We start from the raw sequence: 23,806 nt of genomic DNA, 5'->3' as shown, positions 1-23,806 counted from the left end.
ACTGGCTCCTAGAAATGATGTTACACTTCCAGTCTGAACTTACCTTCAACCTAAAGTCACTGGAGCACAGTAGACTTTCCTGCTCAACTAAACGAACCTTCTAATGCCCCATTTTTGTTTGCCAGGTGGGTGCTCCCAGTCAGTAATGAAATCCCTCTTCCCATCTGCTACAAACCCTGTTATTTCTGTAAGGCTCAAAGCCCACTAAGGAAAACAACTGGTGAGTCTGACAGGATCTCATTCATAAACTGATGTTGGTTGTCTTAAAATTAAAGATGAATGTAATTCACTTCCTTAGATTAGCTAGAACTGGTATTAGGTTGACAGGTCGATAAGCACTCATTCATTATATTTAAATTCTGACATAACATTAGCTTTCTTTGAGGCTTCTGGAATGACATAAATATTCTAAGATTTAATGAAAATAACCAGTATTTTTTACTACCTCCCCTCAGCCAGCTCTTTTAAACTCTTGAATGCAGGTTACTTGCCTTAAAATGTCTGAATTTAATAACTGCTATATAACAGCCTTGTGTTACTCGTTAAAATTGAAGTATTTTGTTATCTTCTGTGGTGGAATGAAAGCTATTTTTTAGCACTTTTTACATTATTACTGTCACTTTTAGTAGTTTTTAAGACATCTTTAGTCTTTAATTTTGCTGCTTGGAGAATTTATTCTTGCATCACGTTGCTTGGATGCTGCTTTCAACAGTTCCTGCCCTGTATTTATTGCTATCAATTTGCTTTTGGATTTTCCTCTCTCCTGTACAGTTCGGGGGTTTTCTTTCAACAAATTAGTCTGCATTTTTATTGGCTGTGGATTGAACATCAAATGGAGTGTTCCAGCCTCGAAGTGCGAGGCCAAGATTTCACTTCATCTTTGGTTTGTAAGTAGTTTTCAGGCAAAGTGTCCTGTGTATCCTGAAGCAAGTTAATATGGATTTACTGACTTAACTGGCACAGGGTGAAGGACCACTTTACTATCAAAAACATGCTAAGGAGGGCATACACATCCAAGGAATGCCAGTAACTGTTTCATTGTTACTAATTTTCCAGTGAAGTGATTTAGTAATGGACCTTCACTGCAAAGATAATTTAGCTGCTAAATTATATCTAAATTACATGTGCACTTCCACTCTACACAGCCTGTTGGCACTTCTGTTGAAAACAGATAAAGTCTGAATACATTTGGTAAAGGAAAGCACATTAGAGAATAGAAATTAGTTTAGTTCTGCTTGCGGAGGAAAAAAAATCCCACCAACATTTTGGATATTTTGTGTATTTTTCTTTTTTTTTTCCTCTTTTAAATTGTCTGACTTAATGCTGCTTTCCCCTCTCACGTCACCTGAACCAGCAGGGCTGTTGCTGGTTCATCTGTTCTTTGTGGGAAAGTTTCTTTGTGTGATCCATGGTTATGGATTAAGAGCTTTCAGTGCATTACTGACAGAGCAGTGTTGCTGAACACTTAGCAACAAGCTTTTTCTCTCAAGTGTTTTTAATGAAGCAGAAGTTTCTTGTTGCCATCTAATAGGTTTAAATACTATTAAAAAGAAATCCCCTCCATTTCCGTTAATCAGATTTTGTTTGCTACCCGTGATAACATAAGCTTGCTAGTTCTGACATGTTGAGGGAGATGAGACCTGAATGTTTAATTTTAAAAAGAAAGGCAGAAAAAAGATGGGATTTGTGTGGGAAAACTTCCTTTGTGGTTCATAAAACCAAGAAGGGGGAGAAAAAGGGTGCAGTAATAAATTTTCTTCCTTTTACAGCTCGTCTTAAAGCAGAATGCAAGAAAATACTTGCAAATTTATACACAGTAATGTGATTAAATTTTTGCTTCTAAATTAATATCAGAAATTTGCTTTCTTTTTTTTTTTTTGAGACCTATAGCAAGAATATTGTTTGCCAAACACTTGTGTTTTTAACTACTTCCCTGAGGAGCAGCTTGGGAACTCTCCAAGGATTACCATACTGCTGACTTCAGAAAAAATTAGAGAGCACAGAAAGAAATTTATTTGCAACCTAGGCAGCAAGAGAAGAACAAATCCCAAGTGACTGTGGGAACTGCTGACACCAAATTGCCTGGAAACAACATGTTTGGTGCATTTTGGGATCCGGCTGTTGTGACACTGAGAGGCCCCCGGGTTTGAGGGTAGAGCGAGAGTCCCTTCACGTCTCCAGGGGACTCGGGGGCACAGCCAGGCCAGGGGTGCCCAGGGGGCATCATTTCTAAAAATTACACGTAGTTGGTGGTAGTTTTATAGCAAGGACTTGTCTGACACTTCCGATTTATCCAACAACCTTTCCCGTGTTTTAACATTTGCCAGGCTGTGACCTTTTCATCTGATCTTTTCTACGTGCAGTTGATGTGGGTTTTTTTATTATTTATTTTAACCAAAAATGTATATGTAGTAAATGAGTTAGGCGCTGCCAGGAGAGCACTATAAAGTGTCACAAGGGAATTGCCAGCTTTGCATTCAGTGGAGAGACTGGATAATGTTTGCTGAAGATCTAATAACCAGGTATAGTATTAAGATGAAGAGCAATATTCAGTAACTCCCTGCTCTGCAAATGAGGCTCAGCTGGTAGGGCAAGAAAATAGCCCAGGAATATGTAAGTCTACATTATACTGTAAATACACAAGGGAGCTCAATTAAGGTTGTTCAGGAAATCTTGCTTGACAGTTTACTTTGAATGTGTGATTTTTATAAACGTAATGCTCTTTTGGAACAGTAGTTTCTAAACTACTGTGTGTTTCTAAAGAAGCATATAATATACTTGCTTCAGGGGGAACCTACAAGCAAGAACTGAGAGGTACATTTGGCTCACACAAGGACTGCTCTCAGAAGATGCTGATCTTGCTGACAGAGGTGTCTGAGCTGTGCTGGAGGCTCTCAGTCTGTGTGATGCCAGCTCTGTGTGTAGGTCTCTGGCTGCTGCTGGGAGAGGACCCACCATGTGCTCCTTGATCTATGCCTGGTTTCTGCTGAGCAGAGAAACCTCAGCACTGAAATGATTGGTGTTTGTTGTTCTTACAGGCCTGTGTTTTGTGGGCGTTGTTGGGAGTGGAAAGTGGATGTGAAGGGACTTGCTGTGTAGACCTTTGGTGCTGAAGTGGTGAGTGTTGTCCAGCCACTGCTGCTCCATCTTGGGGAACTTTAAAACCTTGTGTGGGTGAAAGCTGGAGGGCTGGATTGTCCCTGCTCACACGAAGGCAGCAGTTTAAAGCATTGTCAGTGGCACAGCTTTGGTGAGACGAGGCTGGGCATGGCCCAGAGGGATCTGTACACACAGCTGGGCTCCAGCTCCCCAGAGGAGCATCTCTAGGTTGCTAACGAGGCCTCTGACTGGTTTGGTTTCCAGGGCTCTGCAGTGACAGGTGTGTTGTGAGGGCTGTGACTGTGTGGGTTCTTCAAAGGTGACTCTGTCCTCCCTTTGTGGCTTTCCTACCTGGAAAGGTAGTGAGGGGTGATACCCTTCAAATCTGTAAATTGGGCACAGAGCACTGTTTTAGTACAGTAATATAGAATACCAAGAAATACACACCACCACATACTGTGCTGTTGTGTCTCTTGAACACAGGATTAGTGAATTGTCCAGATTTCTGCCTTTTGGATTCAGTCCCTGAGGTCTCACAGGTCTTGCCCACGAAGAGGAAGTACATACACCTGGATACTTACATGTTTACACACGTGTTTTGAAAAAGTAGGTGGTTGCTTCTCTTCACTACAGTAGAGTCTTTCTCCTCTCATATTCCTGCAGAAAGTCATTTGCTTGTGATCCAGTTTTGTGCAATGTAATCTTTTAATAAATGGTTGATTTCTTTATTCTTATTTTTGTGGTTTTTTTTTAAACTGGCACTTTGAAAGTGGGTGCCCATTGGCATTCTGCAGAGGGGAACAGAATCATCTGCTTTGTCAATATTTTATCCTGATGTATCATGTTCCATGTAAGTTGAAATTAATTGCCTTTTTTCTTTCCTCCACAAAACCAATTACAACTCTGTCATCTATTTAGGATTAATACTGCTAAATGTATCCCTTTTTCCAGATAAATATTCCACTTAGTACACCACAGGTATTCTGACCATAGGCAGAAGTTACATCAATTTCAATTAAATCCCTCTTGCCAATTATTATAGAATTTTGTGTTTATGTCCTTAATTTGAGTTAAATGTGGCTTATAGTGATGGAATTTAAATAATTTCCCCACTGAACATAATTAAAATATTGCAATATCAAGATTGTGAATGTCAAGTGAAGTGGTTTTTTTCCCCCTGAGTTTTATACTGCAATATTGATACTAGATACATTGAAACATTTAAAATGTGTTGAGACAGTGAAGGAATGAAACCCCTGGTGAAACTCAAGCTGATGGGAGGAGGGATCAGGATTCTACTCACACAAAGAAAGCCACTCCTACCTTGGTTTTGAATACCAGGTACTATTTGAATATTTTGGGTATTTTGTGTGGACTGACTCTGTTGATGGTGGGAAGGACAGGTTGACTCTGTGCTTTTTTCCCCTCAAAACTTTTGTTATATTTTGGGAGGAATGGGGTGATGGGGAAGTAAAGCTAAGCAGTGACCACTGAAACCAGGTAGGATTTCAAATGTCACCCTGAGGATGCTTGGCTTTGCTTAATAATACAGGATGTATATGCAAATCCCAGGATTTATCACTTTCAAAGGTGTCATAGCTTGTCAGAACTGCCACTAATTATTGTCCCCTTGTGCCATTACCGACTGTACTGTCTCACCCCAGGACCTCTGTTGGCCCTGGGAGACACATGGAGCACTAGGCAGGAATTTGTCCTGATTATACAGTATTGATCCATACCAGCAGGGGAAAAGGAAAATGCTGAAGGCTTTTGCAAGGACTCGCGTCTGTCAAACTCTCCAGGGTTCTGGGATTCATTCTGGTTTCATTTTGCCTGAGTTTAGGTCCTTGATAGGTCACCTTTTTGTTTTGCGTTCACTTGAGTACAAGACTTGGCCCTTAGCCCTGAGTACTCTCCATGCGAGTGGAGTGTGATTTTTACAGGACTGTGATGTGAACTCCCCAGTAACTGGTCTCACCAATATGGAAGATCCCTCCCCACACACACCACATGTTTGGAATGTCAGCCCTGGAGGTTTTGCTTTTATTTTTTAGTGTGGTGAAACAAGATGCGGGTACAGTTTGCATGAAAATAGCCATATATAAATTAGTCATCTGCTCCTAAAGTGATAAAAAGTGATCTGAATACTGCTGTGGAAGACAAAAAAAGTGTTCTCTAATCTGTATACACTTTGAAGAATACTTTTGTTTGGCTCAGGAAAGCACTCAGCATGAACTCCCTCCTACCCAAGTACTCCAAGAGCTGATGTTACAGTGAACCATTCATGTGGCAAATTAAAAAGTCTGGTGGACGGATGATATGGTTCCAAGAACTCAATAAAACTTATTACCTACAAGACTGATCTTTCTATTCCAGGGACATATGTGCTGGTAGTTCTGCAACAGCAGGAATAATTAAGAAAAAAAATACTGTTTTAGTAATTTGAGGCTTCATTTTAATAGTGCAAAAGAACTAATTTCTACCACAGTATATGCAGGATTAAGTGGAAATCTCCCCTCCACTGCCTTCCCAAAAAGATGTGGGCTTCCTAATCAAAGTCATGCTTGGTAAGCTCAAATAGTGATGGAAGTGTTAATATATTAAGGGAAAACCTGAGAGGGCTGAAGTAGACAGGAGCGATTTGACTTGCCTTACAGGGCTGTGAATGTATCAATTTATTCTGGAAAAGAGCCTCACTGCATTTAGACATAATGGCAGCTGAGAAACACACAGCTCCCTGTGAATCAGCTGATCTCATAAAATTTCCCCACAAAATATTTTAGAAACAGAGCAAGTGCTATCATGCATCCCCTTGGTCCAGGAACTGATTGGTGTTTGTTTGTGATTCTCCAGGGTAGGAAACAAAATAAGGAAAACCTTCAAATCCCAGGATCCAAAGTAAGGCAAACCCCGAGTAAGAGTTGTTGTGAACACTGAAGTAACTATGATGAGCAGTGGTGTGGTAAATCACAGCTACTCTTCAGGAGGCTGCCTCTTCTGTCAACTGCTCCTCATGTGACCCAGAGGTACCTGTGGGAGCTGTAGAAGTGATGCTGCTCTTTTCCATATTTAGGATGTATTTGGAAGTTCTGTCTGGAAGAAGAGCACTGACTTAAGCACTATAAACAGACTAGGGTGCCTGCTTGGTCAGCCACTGTCTGAGAAGGAAGAAGGGTGTGGAAGGTGGTAACTGGAACTGCTATATTGCTTTCTGTACTTTTTTCACAAGAGAATGTCAGAGAAGTCCTTGGAGTTGGACTCGCAGGCTGTGTGTGGTGGGAGCCTGCAGAGGCCAGCTGGCAGCCTTGCAAGTGTTATAGGCACCCTCCTGTTCCTGGGATCCTAAAAAACCATTTTAGCTCCTTTTTTGGGGGGGGGGTAGGGGTTGGTGAGGGGATGTAGATCATCAGTGCTCTGAACCAGAAATTTTATTGGATAGTCGTAGAATCATTAAGATTGGGAAAGACCTCTAGGATCACTGAGTCCAACCATTAGCCCAGCACTGCCATGTTCACTGTTAAACCATATCCCCAAGTGCCACTTCCACAAACCTTTTGAACACTTCTAGGGATGCTGATTCCACTGCTTCCCTGGGCGACCTATTTCGGTGCCTGAATCCTATGATTGGGTGTGAGAATTGTGGTATACTTTTAGATCCTAGGGGAAAAAAAGTTGGGTTTTGTCATATGACTATGGGCTTAGGCTTATGCTGGAGCATGTATTTCTGCATAAATCAGCTCAAACCAATTGCCATTATTTGGCATAGGCCTTAAAATTAATAATTAATTTCAACTCTAGGCAGAATTATTTTTATTTCCATTTCCAGTTGTGGCAGTGTTGTGTATACCAAGAGAAATTCTCATTATACACTACTTGTGTGTCAGTACTTTGAAGCCAGCAGCACACAACTGTGTGTGTCCTTGATCTTCTCTTTCTTCCTTTGAGCCAAGTAACTTCAAGAAACATTCTCAGCTAATGATGACCAGGCAGCAACAGTGACTCTGCAGTTCTGGTAGTTCAATTACACACATAAAATCAGGAGCTTGACTGTAAGAAGTATTTTGGTATGTTCCTTTTGTTCTGTTCCCTTGGCTTTCTCCCCTCATTTGCTTGTATTGTCTTTGGAGGGATGTGTTTCCCTCATTTGACAAGCAGGGAGGGCCTGCATTGCTGGATGTGTTTCTTTTTATAGTCAGTTCTGCTCTCCAACAGGATCTGCAGATGGAGTAATTGCCGTGCGCGCGGCACCAGCGCCTTTGTTCCTGCCCTGACAGGTTGCTTTTCGGTTGACTTGACTTTGAAGTTCTGAGTTCTCATTTCTTAGAAATTTGTTGTGGTTTTTTTGACATTATTCCTTGTATGTTTGTGGAGCTTTCCATTCACATCCCCTTCTTGTCACTGCCTTTGCACTGCCTGGTTACGAGAGAGATTTGGGGGTTTATAAATAATAAAACAGAACGAGGCAGATCTATCCCTTGTTCAGTTCAGCGAAGCTCTTGGGAAGCGGAATTCTTATTAATGCTCATCTTCCTGCTGGTGACACGAGGCGGGGATGGCCATGCATGGCTAAGGGGACGGCATTGTTGTGCTTTCGTGGGTTTTGTCTCCGTGTGTTTCCGTTGGGCAGAGATTGGCGTGAGTTTTTCAGCTCTTACACGGGATCATTGTGGAAGCAGTTCATGTCTGTTAGTTGTGAACAGATGGTAATGCATTATTTTTGGCATGGGGAAGGAAAAGGAGACCTCACGTTGCATACGAATAGACATCTCTGGGGTTTGTCCTACCAAAGTTAGGATGCAAAATAAAAGGAGAGTGAAGCTTACCTGGGCCTTTGTGCCCTGCTGTGTAGGACTTCAGTCAGTCCTGGCTTTATCTGTTGCTTCTGGAAGTTCTTCAAGCTTAGGGTGAATGCAAACATGGCAGGACCGATGAGCACATTTGTTTTAGCTAGTCAAAAAGACACTGTCTGCAATTTTTGGAATACTTCTAGAAATAGATAGGTAGATAGGCCAGCAAGTTGGGTGGGAGACAAAAGGACTAACCTGACTAGTAGTAACATCATGTCATTTGGGCTTTTAGTATCAGTGTGACTGGGACTATGTTGTTTTGGCAACACAGGCAAAAAGACCATTTCTGACAAAGCTCCATGCAGGGGGGAACACGAGGAGATGCTGCTGTGCTGAGTCAGTGTAATAACTGCTACAAAGAGCCCCTTTACAAACTTAACTGTATTTAGTAGCTGACAGATTGAGAAAAGACCTTGTGGGGAGCTAGGGGGAAAGATCAGAATTTTGTTTTAGACTCTGTGATAAAAACCTGAACATCTGCAAGGAGGAGCCAAGAAACAGGCTGATCCTTTGCCATAGAAAGCTTCTTGATTCCTCTACCCCCACGTATACCTCCCTTGCTCTGTTTCCCACTGTATTCTCTCACTATTCAACTTTCAGTCCAGCTCTCAGGCTGTGTCAGGAGGACTGTGGCACAGCTGCCTAATTACCTCCAAAATAAACTGCACAACTCTATGGTGAGAGCAAACCCAGGGAGGGAAAGAATGAGACCAGGGAATTTGAAATTGGGGTTGTTTAGCTTTTAGGATGAGTGTTTCTAGGGCCACATCTTGGGAGCTGAGTGCAATCAGCAGATGGAGGAAAATCTGAGGACCTGGGAAACTTCAGGAGTTAATGCATCCTGGGCGAGATGTGGCACTATAGGTTCATTATTTAAGATCCCAGCAGCATTTTTCAGATTGAGGAATTAAGGATTTAGGGTGGGGAAGTGGAAAGCTCTTTATATTCTGTACAGAGTCCAGCCTGGGCTTTCAGGGTGGAGGGATTGCTCTCCGGCACAAAGCCTGGGAGATTCCGAGGTGCATGTGGTGCCTGGTTCCCTGTAGTTTCTTAGTTGTCTGTCTTTTAGTTTGTTTAAATAAAACTTGACTTGCAGCATGAGAATTTTTTCTTGGATGCATTTTTAATGAGCTCTTCTGCAGTCGGTAGGACCCAGAGGTAGTTCAACATCTTCTGCTCGGTGCTGCTGATCCGTGTCAGAAATTAGTATTTAACAACACCTTGTGAGTTTAAGAGCCATCGAAACACTGATTATGTATTTTACTTTAATTCTGAATGTTTTAAAGTGGTAGTAGGTTGGGTTTGTTTTGAGCCATTTCCACTTTTGGCTGTGACTTTTTGGCTTTTCGTGGAACTGTTGTGGTAGCAAATGTTTTCGGGTCAGTTCAGACTATTTAAATGCTAAGACAATTGTACATGAGCATCTGAGAAGGTCAGCTCTGGGGCTTGCCTGGAGCCTTCTCCTGAGAGAGTCATTATCTCGTACCTCTCTGCAGGCTGGAGAGTGCTGCAGTTACCACCCCTGGCCACGTTCAGCACGCTGCTCTGAGCAGGTGTGGACACAAGTGTTGGACTGTTTTATAAAGAAGATTTGGCTCTTCTTGTGCAGACCAATTCAATATAATGGCACTTGGTGCATGCAGATGTGTATATTGGCTTTTGACACCAGTGTGCTATTGCCTTTTAATTAATTCTCTTGGTCTTAATGGGCCATCGTAAGGCATCAGTGGGCTAAGATGGTAAAAAAAGATGCTTCTATGTTTTTACTACGGTGTAAGAGAACAAAAGTGATCGGTTCATAGCTTTTTTTTAGTTATTTTTATAAGTGACAAAACCCGTGCACTCTAAAAATAGCCAAAATAACAGCACTAAGTGTACAGAGACAAGAACGAGGCATGTGTTTAACCCCTTGATAAATGTACCCTACAGTTTAGTTCGTATCCAAGTCAAGTTATTTAAAAGCTGAAATACAGATTTGATTTTGCTTGACTTCTTTGTAGCAGGTATAAATTTATCTGATCTTAAAGAGGGATGGGAGGCAAATGTTCATTTGGAACTATGGGCAAAATGATTTTTGGACCAAAAAGGACTTTCTTGGATGTCAGAACGATGGCAATTGGGCTGAAAACCACAGATCTCTCTAACCATCCATTAAAAGTATTTTTGCATATGCAATTAGGTATATCTTTACTTCCTTGCTGTTGCCTAGGACGAACTTGTTTCCTCCCTCTCTTCTAACTAACACATAATCAAGAGGGAGAAACTTCATTGTGGTGGTTCCCAATGATTCTAGATCTCTGTGAGAAAACTAAATCTCTGGGATGCTGTGATATAAATAAACACTGTCCCTTCCTATCTGTGATAAACTTGTGAACCTGGTGTCTTTGTGAATTCTGTGCGAAAAATGATGATTATTTGCCTAAATGAGCTCTATAAATAAGCTTTCTATTTTAAGAAGTGTGGTGCCCACTGCAATACAGCTGCTGTATTTGGGAGAAAAAGGTATTCTGTTTTAATGAAGTACCAGAAAGACTGTGCATTTCTTTGCTTGAATTTAATACATAATTGAAAACATCCAGGAATTTATTTTGTAGTGTATATACTCCATAATACAGCAAGTAGGTATCACACATTATCTTACTCTAGTAAGTATGAGGAAACAGAACATGCTGTCAGCAGCAGTGGATCTGGCAAAGCTTAAGCTTGTTGGTGGGTTTGGTGATAAAATTTCGGACTTACCCTGAAGCTGGAAGGTACAAGAGATCGCTGTGGTTACCACCCGAGAGCTGAAGGGCCACTGAGGGGGGTGAACCACGAACATCTCAGGAGGGGGCTCTGACCAAATGCCAGCATGCAGGGTGGGTTTGCACTGACGTGTGCTGCTTTCAGAAAACATCTAAAGTTGCAAAGCAGCATCAATTCCGTGCAGATTTTGCTCACCTGTTTTGGGTCTGTGTTTGGCCCAGGTCTGAATTTTGTACAGAATTTGCCTGCTGCTTTCTGTGTTGAGTTAAATGCATGTGGTTCACTGGTGCTGCCCAGGCAGAGCTGTGTGTTTATAGCTCGTCCCTTTTCTCTGTGAGAAATGTGACAAATTGGTTTTCAGGGGGGAATTGGTTGTTTTTAAGCACGAATTCAGCTCATTGGGCCAGCTGGAAATGTCAGGAGAGGCAAGGTACATAAATCTCTGTCTGACAGGCTCAGGAACAGAAGCTCTGTGCGTTGTTTTACTGTTAGGCAGAGTCACATTCTCACCTGGTGTGTGTTGACACAGGCTCTGAAGTCAGTGAACCTTTCCAGAGAGCTCTGGACACAGATGGTTGTCGTTACTTCCAGGGGCCACGGTACCTAAGCTCATCAAAGAGTGGAATGATAAAGCTGGTTCTTGATCTCTGGATCCTAAAGATCAGCAGGACTAATGACTCTGTCTGGACCACCCATGACAATGGAGAGCTGAGTGGCATGGAAAATTTCCCCTGGATGGATGTGCATATGGCTTCCTGGCTTCATGCTTGTACCAGCAGAACTGGGGGCTATTATTTATTTCTGTAGCAGAAAACACATTGAGGTCTTTGTTGTGAAGACCCTGTGTTCCTAAGAATGCAAAGCAAATTAAATAAATTAACAAGGAAATAAAAATGACACAAATATAAACTAGTGTGATAGGAATTGACCTTAAGCAAATCAACCCCCTTTTTCTTTGCATGGAAATACAGAGACCAGACACTGAGATCATTTGTCATGACTGTGCCATATTTATTTTGGAAGGTGATGTGATTTACTGTGTTGAGTGTCCCAAGCAAGTCTCTGCTGTTGCTGAGTTTGACTTTGGTGTCAGTACTTGGCTCTTCACGATAAAAACTCTTGTTTTGAGAGGCCTCTACCAGGTTTCTTTTCAGTGCTATGATAGAACCAGGGCTTTTGGAGACATTTGAATGGAAGTACCATGTCAGGCAGCTACTCAAGGCAGGCTTTCCAGGAATGGGGAAACACAGAAAATAGTGGCTGGATCCTTAGACTTGTGTGTAGAACAGAGCAGATGAGAGAATGGGAGACTCCAGTCTAATAGAGAAGCATTAAAGGAAGGAGAGGAAACTTTCTTGGTGCAAACCCTCAGTGAAAGGATGACTTGGTCAGCAAGACTCGGGTGGAGGTATTGGAGTCTGCGTTCTGTGTGGATCAGAGATGAGGGCAGGGAGAGGGAGGCTGCGTGTCACTAAAGAAAACCTTCCCAAGGAATCAGGTTTTATATGGTCCTCAGGGTGACTTGCTGTGTCTTGCAGGGTGATCTGTCTATCCCCTAGAGGCAGAAGAAGACTGGAAGGAATCTTGCATGGGATTTGCAGGAGTTTTAACTGGTCAGGAGTGGCCAGCTGTATTGCAGGGTGACTTTCTGGAGGCAGGTGGAGAAACACAGGTCAGTTAGTGGTGACTGCCCTGGAGCAGATGCAGTCCAGCTCCTGTCAGTGGTCTCAGCTGTAGGTGCAAGGACATGAGGAATTTTTGCAGAAATCTCTGCAGTGTGTCACTTGGCAGATTCACGTGCTTCCTCTGAGTACTTTACTCTCACTGAGTCTGGACTGACAGTTCCAGCTATTATTTTAATGCTTGCAAATAGTCTTTGTATTTCAAAGTGGGGTTTAGATTTTAACAACAGCTCTTTCTGCAAGAGCTGATATTTCTCAGTGTTCTTGCAGCATTCAAAATGCCAGGGCCCTTGGGAAATAGCAAGCCTAATGTACAGTGGTCAGTCATAATTAAACTTATAAATATTTCCTCTTGTGTCAGGATGTTGAAAATTCTTTGCTTTTGTTTAACTTGCTTTGTGATTTCCATGCTCTGATTATTTTTTATTCCCACCCCCCACCCTGGTTGTTTAATGCATTGCATGCCACCACCAGAACACTTGTTTCTCTGTGTAGAAAACATACTGTTTCTGGGGGAGAAATGCAGAACTTGTAACCAAAGTGCTTGTCTTTTGTTATTTATATTTTTTAAATTTTATTTTAAATATTGTTGTCTCTGCTGATAATTGTCAGGTGGTCTCAACACTCACTGCTTGAAGAGTGAGTTTTTTAGTGTTATTGGGGAGGGTTGCTTAAACCAAATATAAAAGTAATTGTTTGGTGTTAACTTTGGGTCAGTTTGTGCTGGTGGAACTGCCAGACTGACTTACAGCTTTCTATTGCTTCTTTTTGGGGGTTTGGCAAAGAACACGTCTCTGGCACACTGGGCACCCTGTCCTTCCTGTACAGGAGGCCGATCTTCCTGAGAAACAGACCTTTTTCTATTCTTCTCTACAGCTGCTCTCAGCCTGACTTGCTCTTAAACTTGTGGAGACTCTTTCAGAGAGCCGGTCACGTTATCCAGAGCCGGCAGCATGGGGGGTAGAGTCATCCTGGGCAGCCACCTCTGTGTCCCTCTCCTTGGCAGTGCTGCTGCTTTTTCATGCCTGAGATTCCCATAAGAGTCTGAGGGATGGACAGGTTTCCTTGTTACTTCAGAAGGATGCAAATACCAGAGATGGCCACGTTTGTGTCTCTTCGGAGACTCTGAGGAGATTCAAGGGTGCAAGAAAGACTCCGTGACATTGCTAGGGTTCACTCGGGTGCAAAGTGACACTATATATTAGAAGAAAGAATGGGGAAAAGCATTAGAACTAAGAAGAGCTGGCATGTTTGCATTACCTGATCTTTTGTCTTAGTGCTGCCCAGAGGAACATAAAAGTCTTGGCAAAGAACAAAATCAGGACCTGGAGGTTTTTTTAAAGTCCTTCTTTCTGATGTATACGTGCGTGTGTGTGCCAGTAAACCTGGGATCTAGGAGCCTGATAGATTTGTTGGTGATTAATAACTGTGAATTTTTATGTTGGTGTTACTGAGGGCTTTAAAGATACTGCAGACTCTGTTGATTTTCATGTAAAGGAAGCAGCTGGGAAGATGCACCCCGTGGCTATTATTCTCACTTTGAATCCCCAGCTAGATAGTTCCTTCGTGTAGTCTGTCATGGCTGTTCCTTCCAAGATCAGCTCTTCCTCTTCACTCCCAGATTCAGCAATACTGCTGTTTTTGGAAGCTTTTATGCACTGCTGTATTGTGCTAATGCAGGCTTTTCCCTTCTCCATAATATCTCTATTTTATAATATCACATCCATCAAAGTGGTGGTGAAAGGAAGCAGAATTGTGTTATGTTTCCATGTTTGGTGCAGAAACCTAGTTTCACACAGATTTAGTCAATATATTTTTTTCCTTTAAATTGTGCATTGCTAGTCAACTTAATGCCTTATACAATAATCATTAAAGAAAAACCACAGGATAAACTGTTTCAACAGTTTAATGAATTAACCTGTTCAAGGAATATTTTCCAGAACCTTACAGCACATTGGGAAGGGCTCTGAAGTGAGTGATAGAGTGCTGCATATTTGAGAAACTGTATTTTCCTTGTGTCAGGGCTGGGTGCCTGATGGGATTTCTTGGTGTGGGTATGACCACCAGACTGTTACAGAGGAGCAGAGCTCAGCTGAGCTTTGTAAAAGTGCACCTGCCACGGTGGATTTGATCCATTACATCTCCACAAATGTGCTTTTCATTTTGTTTTTCACCCACACCTTTCATGAGTGACATTCAGGGCTCACCAGGTACCTCGTTGTTGTACTAGAAACATGTCTAGTTCTTCTCTTCTGTTCTGAAGAGTATTGGATTTTGCTTGGGATTTCCTTTTTCAACCAGTCCAAGCAGAAGTTTCTGGATTAGGGGAGGCTCCACAGCAGCAGAAGAGTAGGAAGCCACTCTTCCCTGAGAAGCTGAGATTTATGTTCTCTTTGCTTCTGAATGGTTTTAAGGATAAAGGAGCTGGATCCTAAAATAACAGTATCTGCTATGAGATGTTCTGTAGCTCCATGGAACTTTGAGTTAAATCCATATCTTGTTCTAGCCTTAGATGCAGCACAGCCTTGATTAGGCAGGAAAGGTCAAACCGGACATACGTGGAAGGGGGAAGAATTCAAGCCTTTGCTTTTACTGTCTTTTTCACATATTTGATTTAAACATGAAAAACAGGTTCCTTCTTGCTTTAAAGGTCTTCCTGTAAAGCTGTGAGTCCGTGAACAAGCTCAAGCACTTGAGCTAATGTTTCAGGGAACCTCTCTGAAACTTGAGAGGAAACATGAGACCTGAGAACTGCCAGGGAGAGGTGACCAGGCTGGCTGTCCCTGACGTACACAGGTACCTGCCTGCACCTCAGCTGGCCAGGAGCTGGTGCACTAAAAGAAGCTCTCAAAGTAACCCAGGTGAAGTCAGAGGCTGAAATGGCTGTTGGGAGAGAGGAAAAATAAACTGAGGGAAAAAGGAAAGAGCGTTAGGGGCAAGAAGACAACTGAAGGAGACTTAACACCCTGTAGGATGTGAGAGCAGGTCAGGTTAGTGGTATGGAATTGGCTTCTCTGGTGAACTTGCCCTACTGTGACTTCTGCAATTGCTGAGCTGTGCTGGTAACACATGTCTAATACATGTGTTCATTATTTATAGTCTGGCAAAGTTCACATGCAGCCTTTGCATGAATGGTGTTGGTTGATGTATTGGAAGCTCTCATGATGACTGTTTTAAAGCTTGTGTGGCAATAAACAAAACAAATCCTGCAGTTTTGTGTGGTTTAAAGTCCCTGTTCTCATACTGATCTGACGTTAAAGGGCTGAATCCTCTGCAGCAGTGGATGTAAACAACTGTGCTGACTTCTGTAAAGCTACACTGGTTTATATCAACGAGTGTTGTGGCCTGAAATACTTGGGTATGTTTAGCACAGTGCATTTGTCCAAAAATATGATGACAAGTCTCTTTGCAGTGCCAAGGAAGTTGTCCCACAAGCAGTGGAGCGCACTCAGTACGCGATGCCAGTTCGGTCAAGGCTGAATAGCAAACAACAAGACCCAGAACTGGGTAAATGCCTCTATAATTTGTCTTCTGACATTGTACTGCCTGCAGCTCTGCCAGGGAAATGGAAAAATGTAGAGAAAGCCCCTGAGCAACCTTTCACAACACAATGAATCCAGCTTCCAAAACTATTGTAACTGGGATGCTGCTCTCCTCGCACATGCCAGCAGCTACAACTAACTAAACAAAACAAAAGCAACAATCCCCTTCTTTGAAAGAAAGGAGGGGGAAATCACATGATTTCATATTTTGTGCAAGTAGCATAAACATGGCAGTTTGTGCAGCAGGCAGGGAAACAACAGGCAAGTCTAGATTCATGTGGGCTCCCTGCTTCAGGCCCCAGCTGTCACAGCCTCAGACCAGCAAGAACTCAAGGAAAATCAGAAGATGTTCCTTTTGGTCACGTTCTGCAACATGCACTTTATCCTGGCAATATGTACTGACGTGGCTTGGATTCAGTGGAGCAAGAACTGCTCCTGCAGACAGAAAATCTCCATTGACACCCGTAGGTGAGGTGCTGCCTTCACAGGGAACAGTCTGTTGTTATCTGGAGTATGAAGTGAGGGGAACTCAGCAAAAGGCTGTTCTTGAAGCTCAGGACCCTCAGAGTTTTGATGCAGTATACTTGCTCGTTCTGCTTTGTGTCATGGACACGTAGGGTCACTCCAGGGATCTCCTGAATCTCCAGGGTGCTTTGGAGAGACAATGCAGCTTTCTGATCCTGCCAGTATATAATGTCCAAGATCCTTTTCCTGTTGTGCCATGTTTCCTCTTTCTTTTTTTTCTTTTTTTTTCAGGCATGTTATTAAATACAATACTTTTTATTCATATAAAGTAGATTTTTCTCCAGATAAATACATTCTTCAAACAGAACTTAATGGCAGAAGTTTCCTGAGCAGAAATAAACCACATCTCTGTTGAAGCTGTGCTAGTGACAAAACATAGCCCTTTTCATCTTCAAAGCACGGTGCAAACTTTAAATAATGGATTTATTTTTTTTTTTTAAACAGGGCTGTGAAGTATGTATTAGTGTTCCAGATGAAAGATGGGAACCAAGAAGAGAGGTTAAGTGACTCATTAAGGTTGTTGGGATCAGAGCCAGCTTAGAGTGGAGACTCTTGAAGCTGCCTGGACCTATAGAATATGAGATTCATGCTTGTTCCCACTTGTGCCAGTCTGAGATCCAGAATCTTAGAATATTCTGAGCTGGAAGGGGCCCACAAGCATTACTGAGTCCAGCTCCTGGTCCTACAAAAGACACCCAAAGGATCCCACCATGTGTTGCTTCTTGAGCTCTGTCAGGCTTGGTTTAGTCTTACTCATAGCTGAGGTGCTGCACCACTGAGCAAACAGTCTTCATTTTATTACCTACCCCTGAATAATTAAGACAAGGAATTTTCTACCTATTGGAAAGAAAGTAAAACACAAAGCTTCCTGTGTGCTTCATGCTGCAGCCCAGGACAATCTGCTCACCCTGACAGACCCAGGATTTCATTGTGGTTTGGTATTTGTTATTTATTTCATTTGGGAATATTTTTATTGCTTTAATTCATGGTGCTGTGCCATCCTTTTCTGCAGCAAAGATATGAACGTGGCCTTGGTGCTACACTAATGACCAATTTACTGATTTACAAGCACAAACCAGTGAACATGATATGCTGTAAGTGTACAAGAGCTCATAATTGTTGTTGGTGCTTGGTAGGACATGGAAGTCTAAACATCACTCATTTCAGCTGGCAGCAGCAATCGCTGGCAGTGTCCATCATCCCATTACTCCAAATGTCCTGTGAGTTACAGGGAGCAGTCCAGAAAATGTTTTTAATGAATATTAACAGTGGAGAACGTTCTTAGGAGTGAATTAAACCTGTCTGGCTTTGCTGTTGGTATTGACTGTTCATATGAAGTGTTTCCAGGACACGAACCTCTGAAGTGATGTTAAGAAATAAGGTGTATTTGGAGTTTTCAGGCTTTGGAGAAACCTCAGCTCTACCCTTAGGAATGGATGTGTGATAGTGCAGTGCAGTGAGTTCATGGTGTCCTGGCAGCTGTTAGGGTGGCTCAGCATGTTGTGATGGTAAGGTCTGTTTATTCCAAGCATAGTAACACAAGCAGCTTTGGAACTTGACATTTTAATTTGTTTCCTGACTCATTCTTGCAAATGTTACAAGGAAAATAAGAAGGAAATAGAAAATTAGGATGAGACCTGGGATATCTGAAGTGAAAGATTTGTAGTCCAAAGTACGCAGATGCCAAAAAGTATTTGAACCAAATGAAAAAACAGTTGATTTATATAAGCAACTGTTGTTTATACACAGGTCACCAAAGGAGCACATTATGGAAACTGGCAATAAATTAAGATGAACTGAAAGCAGGAGATGGGTTGAAAGGGTGAACCTACTGGAGTAATTGAAGCACAACCCAGTTGAAAGGTCAGTTTATTGAGTGGTAGCCACTGTTCCCATGAGATCAGGATAGGGAAGGCAGCCAGATGCTTCCCAGATCCTCTTTTATTGTCAGAAAAATTTCACTTACTAAGGAGCAGGATTCCCATCTGCAGTTTCAAATGGATGACAGGGTGGTCAAAATGCAGCACATGGTCTGAAACTGGTGTTAGATAGTATTTGTTTTCATAAAGCACAGCCCACAGCTCCAGCTGGTCTTGGCAGTCATTGCCCTCAGTGCTGCACCAGTGTACATCCACTGACAGGAGCGAGGGGGGAGGAAGCACTGCCCTCAGGTCTCCCTGAAGTCCCCAGATTTCCAGTGAAAGCTGATTTCTTTGGTGCTCAAATACCTGCTGCCATTAGCAGTAAGCTGAGGCTTGTGGCAGCTCTTTTGGAAAGTCAGTTTTTAAAATGTCATGTTTCATTTGGGTTCGTTTGCACTGTTCAAACCAGGCTGTTTGCTGCCTTTGGGACCCCAGCAAAGCTTCTGCTGGGGTGTAATGAAAACTGAATATTCCAACAGGCTCAGTCCTGACTTGCTGTGTGTGCTGCCACTTGAGTGAGTTTTGGAAACTCCCAAGTGGAGCACAGGTTTCCACTCTTCAGGGAATTACACTGTAGAAGTGGCTGGGAGGGTGTTCCAAGGTATCTGTGGAATCTGTGGGGTAGCAGGGAGGCTCCTGCACAGTGTATGGGGATCCTCTGGTTGTAAGGCTGCACTTCTGTCCACTCAGTCTTTGAATCAATGAGCAGTAACAGGTACTTGAGCATTATAAACAGTGACCACGTTTGGATAATTCATTGCTTGAAAAGTTGTCATCTTGTTTGTTTGTTTGTTTGGGTTTTGTTGAGCTCAACATCTGATTTGCCATGTTGCCTTCTGCTATGTTCTGAATTAAATCTTTCAAACTTACCAGGAATTAACTAGTTGCTAATCTTCAAAGGCAGTCTTCAAAAAATAAAAAAAAAATTGTTTTAGGAAATGCAGTTAAACAATTTTTATGTATCTCTGTTTTTCTCATCTTTTCCCCTGGACAAAAATCAATGTTCCTTCATACTGGGAAGAGGCTGTAAAGCTGCAGCAGGTGTTGGCTCTCCAGTACATACAGATGGAGAAGGAAAGAGGATTGGCTATTCGAGATTGATCCTTTCTCAGAGTTTTAGATGAATGTGATATTATTCCATATCCATAGGCTGTTTAGTTCTTTGGCCTCTCATAAGTAGATTAGAAGCAGCTGAATTTCTTGTGCAGGTAGATTCATTTTTTTTCTTTGCTTGCTCTGTACAATTGGTGTGGAAAGGTTTGTAGGGCATCCTACTATTTTTGGATGAGGGGCTGTATGTGTTCAAATGAGATTCCAGTGTTAGTTTTGTAATGCACACATACTTAAATAAAAATGGTTATTTTAGAGCTAAATTAGAAGTATTAAGACCTTACCATATTTAGCATCTTTCTCTTCCGTGCTTGACTTTGAACTGTTGTCCTTGACATGGAATATATAATAATTCCCTAGCTGGCATGCCCTTGCCCAGCTCCATGGGAGGGCCTGGGACAAGCGGGTGATTCCTAAAAGCTTTTAATAATGAATGAAATACAGGTGCAGGTAAAATGTTGACCTTTTGAATCTGTGAAATTACAGAGAGGTGCATTCTGGAAGAGGAGGTTTGATATATAGGTGCCCTGGGGGCAGGGGGAGAGCACTGTCACTGTGTGAGTGTGATGTTACAATGCTCTTGACTTATTACCTTGTCACAACGTAGATTGGAAAGCGCCACGGTGTGGGAATGGAATCTGGCCCTGTCCCTGTCTGTCACCCCAGAGCCTTTGGCTGGGACCTGAGGGCTGCTAAGAGTGGCTGTGGCTGTTGGCAGAGGGGTCAGCAGAGACACATCTGGGATGTAGCAGTTCCTGAGGTTTGTCCCTGTGGAGAATGGATTTTATAACCCACAAGTTACATGTGAATCCTGGCAAGGGATGGTGTGTGGGGGGGAAATATGGAAACTGGCTTAAATCCCTTTCTTTTCCACTGCTCCCAGCTTGCTTTGGAGTGACAAGTCATGGCTCCAGAAGAACAGAGGTTGTGGCTGCTCCGTGTGTGCTCATACACTTGCTCCACCTTGTGCTGGGATTTTTTTTTGGGGAACACTTGGGATCCAGAGAAGGAAGGAAACCATGGGACAATGCAGCCACAGCATTGGGGTTTGGATGAATGGGATGTACCTCAGCTGATTTAGGGCTCTGCTGTGCCCTTGCAAGGTTATAGGGTGGTTTTCGGGTTTTGTTTCCTTTTTTTCCGTTTTCATTGTTATAAAATATTTTATCAATTTTTATAAAAGAAGGCCATAAAAATTTAGGCTAAAAATAAAAGGACCAAGCTACAAACTAAAGCTTCATCGTGGCAGCCCATTGGCTGCGTGAATAAAGATTCTGCATGTGGCAAGTTGTACTGTAAAATCACTCTTGAGAAGTAGCAGTGAAAACAGCAAATAAAAACTGACATAAAAATCCAGTTTTAAGAATGAATTCAAATGGAGCAGAAAAGACATAATTTTCAAGGTGGTGGTTGGGAAGGGAATGGAAATATCACGGCAGGCTGTATATGTTCCATGATTTTATGTTCACATAAATCAAGTTTAAGTAGTCTCCTATTGCTGACTATGGAAAAACTATTTCAAATTGTAATTTTGTTGCGTGTGTTTGTTCTGAATGGTTTTATTAGTTTTCAGATAATATCAAATCTCTAAGGACAGGCCTGAAGCTGGAATAATTGCAGATTTTCTATTGCTCTGCTATTGAAAAACTTGTTAACCATTCTGATCTCAAAGCAGAAATGCTGGTCCAGAGAAAAACAGACTGTGGCTACAAGAACCACAGCAGGCTTTCCACTTTTCTTCTTGTTTTACTGCAGCTAAAACACAGAAGAGACCAGATTTTGTTCTCCATTTGAGCTTACCTAAACAGATTAACCCATTAGGAAAACTCTTCAGGCTGTGTTTAAGCATATTGGGGAAGGAGGAGGTTTTTGGCTTCTCACTTGGATTTTGATCAGTGAGGATTTCTTGAGAGGATACAATTTCGAACAGTGGCCTCTAAGCAGCCAGTAGCCATCCTGAGTTATATTTTAAGCATTAGTGACTGGTCTTCATTTGGCCTTGGAGCACTTGAGGAGAGGAGGATGAGGGTTTGATCTAAATCATGAGCCTGTGGTTGAACTGAGTTAGCAAAGGACTTGATGTTTTCACAGAAAACTAGCATAAGCCTGAAGGCTTCTTAGCAACTTTATAAATTTATTTATAAATTTATTTATAAATTTATCTGTCTCCAAAGTAGCTTTGTACCCTTGTACATAGTGCACCTGGCTTTCGGGGAGAGTCAAATTTAGTCTTCAGGACACTGCCAGCAAACCAGTGCATCTTTGCTACACAGGACAGGTCACTGTTAGCAGTCTTTAATTTGGATTTGGGCACTTGTATGTGTTGTAGCCTTGGACCCATGGCTTGCCCTTGCTTCCTATGAGCAGCCTTGGAGGGACTGAGAAACCCCTGTGCTGTAAGTGCAAGGAGGATAAGCCCTGAGAGGTCTGACTTGGGTGCAGGACCCAGAGGTTGTGATTCTCTCAGTCTGAGTTCTGCAGTGTTTCCACTTTATATCCAATTGCCAAGTTCCTCCTTGACAACAATGTTAGCAGGCCTTGACATAGTTGCTTCCATGGGGGGAAGAAGAAAAAAAAATCAGTGTAAGGGCAGCTCCATTACATAACAAAGGTTATGTGGAGACACAGATACTCTGAAAGTCCCTCTGTTCTTTTCTATTTCCAGGGACAATCAGCTTATTCTCATTTTAAGAGCTTACCATCAGTTCTGACCCATTTAAAATTCACCTGCCAATTGAATTGTATGACAGGACTTGGCTGACCCAGGATCAAAGGGAAATGTTCATACCTTATAATGAACTGCTATGGACTGGGAGCTCAGAAGTAAAAAAAAGGAAAAGAATAGAGCCAGCTCTATGAGAAACAAAATTTTTTTTCACAAGGCAGGGAATAAGAGCTTTCTTACTAAAATATTGTAAGTGGGTTTGCTTTGTTATCTGTTACCAGCTTCATGTCCTTGAAGCATTTATTCTTTCATGAGAAAGGAAGTTTTTAAGTGGGTGTATATTCATGCACAGGCTCCTTCCCTTCTCTAATGAATATTCTGCCAGCCCACTCCTCCCTTCCAGCTATCTCCCAATGAAAAGCCGAAGGCAGAGGAGGGAGGATGGTCAGTCTGTGTGTTACTGCTTCTGTCCATCAGAAGGGAAATGCTGGCCAGTGGCTGTTGTTCCAAGGAACAGGACTGTAAACAGAAGGCCATTTGGAGAAACCTCTGCCTTCTAAATTTTACAGCTGCATTTGTTCCATGTTGGAATTGTTTTTTGTTTGCTTTTTGGGGTGGTGGTGGTTGTTTTTAGACATCTGTACTTAATAATTCATTTAATGATAAATTGCCACATGCATGTCCAGGGATACCTGTTAGGTGATTATCTGACCTGGGATTGAGCTGCTATTGACTTTGGGAGGTATTTAACTTAATGCTCATTATTTTGCTTATTTTTTGCCTAAGAAGTGTGTGAGAAGTGAAAGCATCAAAGCCAGTGTGTGGTGAGTCCCCTGCCCCCAATGCAGGTGGACTGTTCACTCTCTGTTCCTTTCCCACTTGCCTTTCCTTTCCCAGAGGGAGCTGATGGAAAAATGTGCACATAGACTGAAAAAGTAAAACTCACCCACTGAGAAATTATACTGGGATTGAAGCTGGTGCTTTGTACATCAATTCCAGGTGGTACTAAAGTTGGTCACGTTCCTGCCTCTGGCTTATGAGCAGGGCTGGGTTAATGTATCACACCATGTCATAGCCCTGCCCGAATCCGGGGGGGTTAGAAGTGCCTTTGGTTTGTGCATGTGCAGGAACAGCATCTTCCTCCCATGGTGTGAAGCAGGATGTCCTGGAAAAATCCTCCCCTCTCGCCTCTCAGAACAATCAGAGAGGATGGTGGCCTTTAGGGAGTGGCTGGTGAGCAGGGAGGGTTCTTTTAATGCCCAGGCATGAATAGGGTTCTCTTGATTTTTTTTAAATAAACTCTCCTGGGATTTAATCAATTGCTTCCAGCTGGGCAAGGAGAGGCCTAATAACAGGAGGTTGTATCCCACATCATCTTCTGTAGGATGATCAATGTCTGAAGTGACTGTAGGTGCACAGAGAGTCCCACTGGGCAAATTGGCATATTCTAACAGAGGCTCCTGCCTGGTCATAACAACCTATACTGCAGCAATTTTACCTGGCCAGAGAATGAAAATTTTTACTTAAAAGCTGCTCTTTATGGATTGGATAGAAAGGACTTCACCTCAGCAAAAGGAAAAGAGGAACAAAGTGGTCAGGCTCACATTGTCATGCTCTTGGCTCTCTGCCGTCGAGCTGTTGCACTTGATACTTTAATCAGCAAATCCTC

At 42.4% G+C, this 23,806-nt stretch overlaps 1 protein-coding gene across 3 annotated transcripts in view; it reads left to right on the top strand.

The window, feature by feature from the left end:
• The window catches only part of LRP8 (LDL receptor related protein 8), a 171,147-nt gene that overhangs the window by 65,197 nt on the left and 82,144 nt on the right, over positions 1–23,806 (top strand). Inside the window, exon 1 of one of the 3 annotated variants that reach the window (XM_039380566.1) lies at positions 3,931–3,949. The exons of the other annotated variants lie outside the window; for them this stretch is intronic. Within the exon in view, the coding sequence (XP_039236500.1) occupies positions 3,934–3,949 (16 nt within the window). The 5' untranslated portion in view covers positions 3,931–3,933. Of the gene's footprint in view, positions 1–3,930; positions 3,950–23,806 lie in introns of those variants that run through there. 3 annotated transcript variants of the gene reach the window in all.

Source organism: Pipra filicauda, unplaced genomic scaffold (genome assembly GCF_003945595.2).
Source record: "Pipra filicauda isolate LSUMZ 115617 unplaced genomic scaffold, ASM394559v2 scaffold19_size4547281_pilon, whole genome shotgun sequence".
NCBI lineage: Eukaryota > Metazoa > Chordata > Aves > Passeriformes > Pipridae > Pipra > Pipra filicauda.
This window is presented reverse-complemented; position numbering and strand designations above follow the sequence as displayed.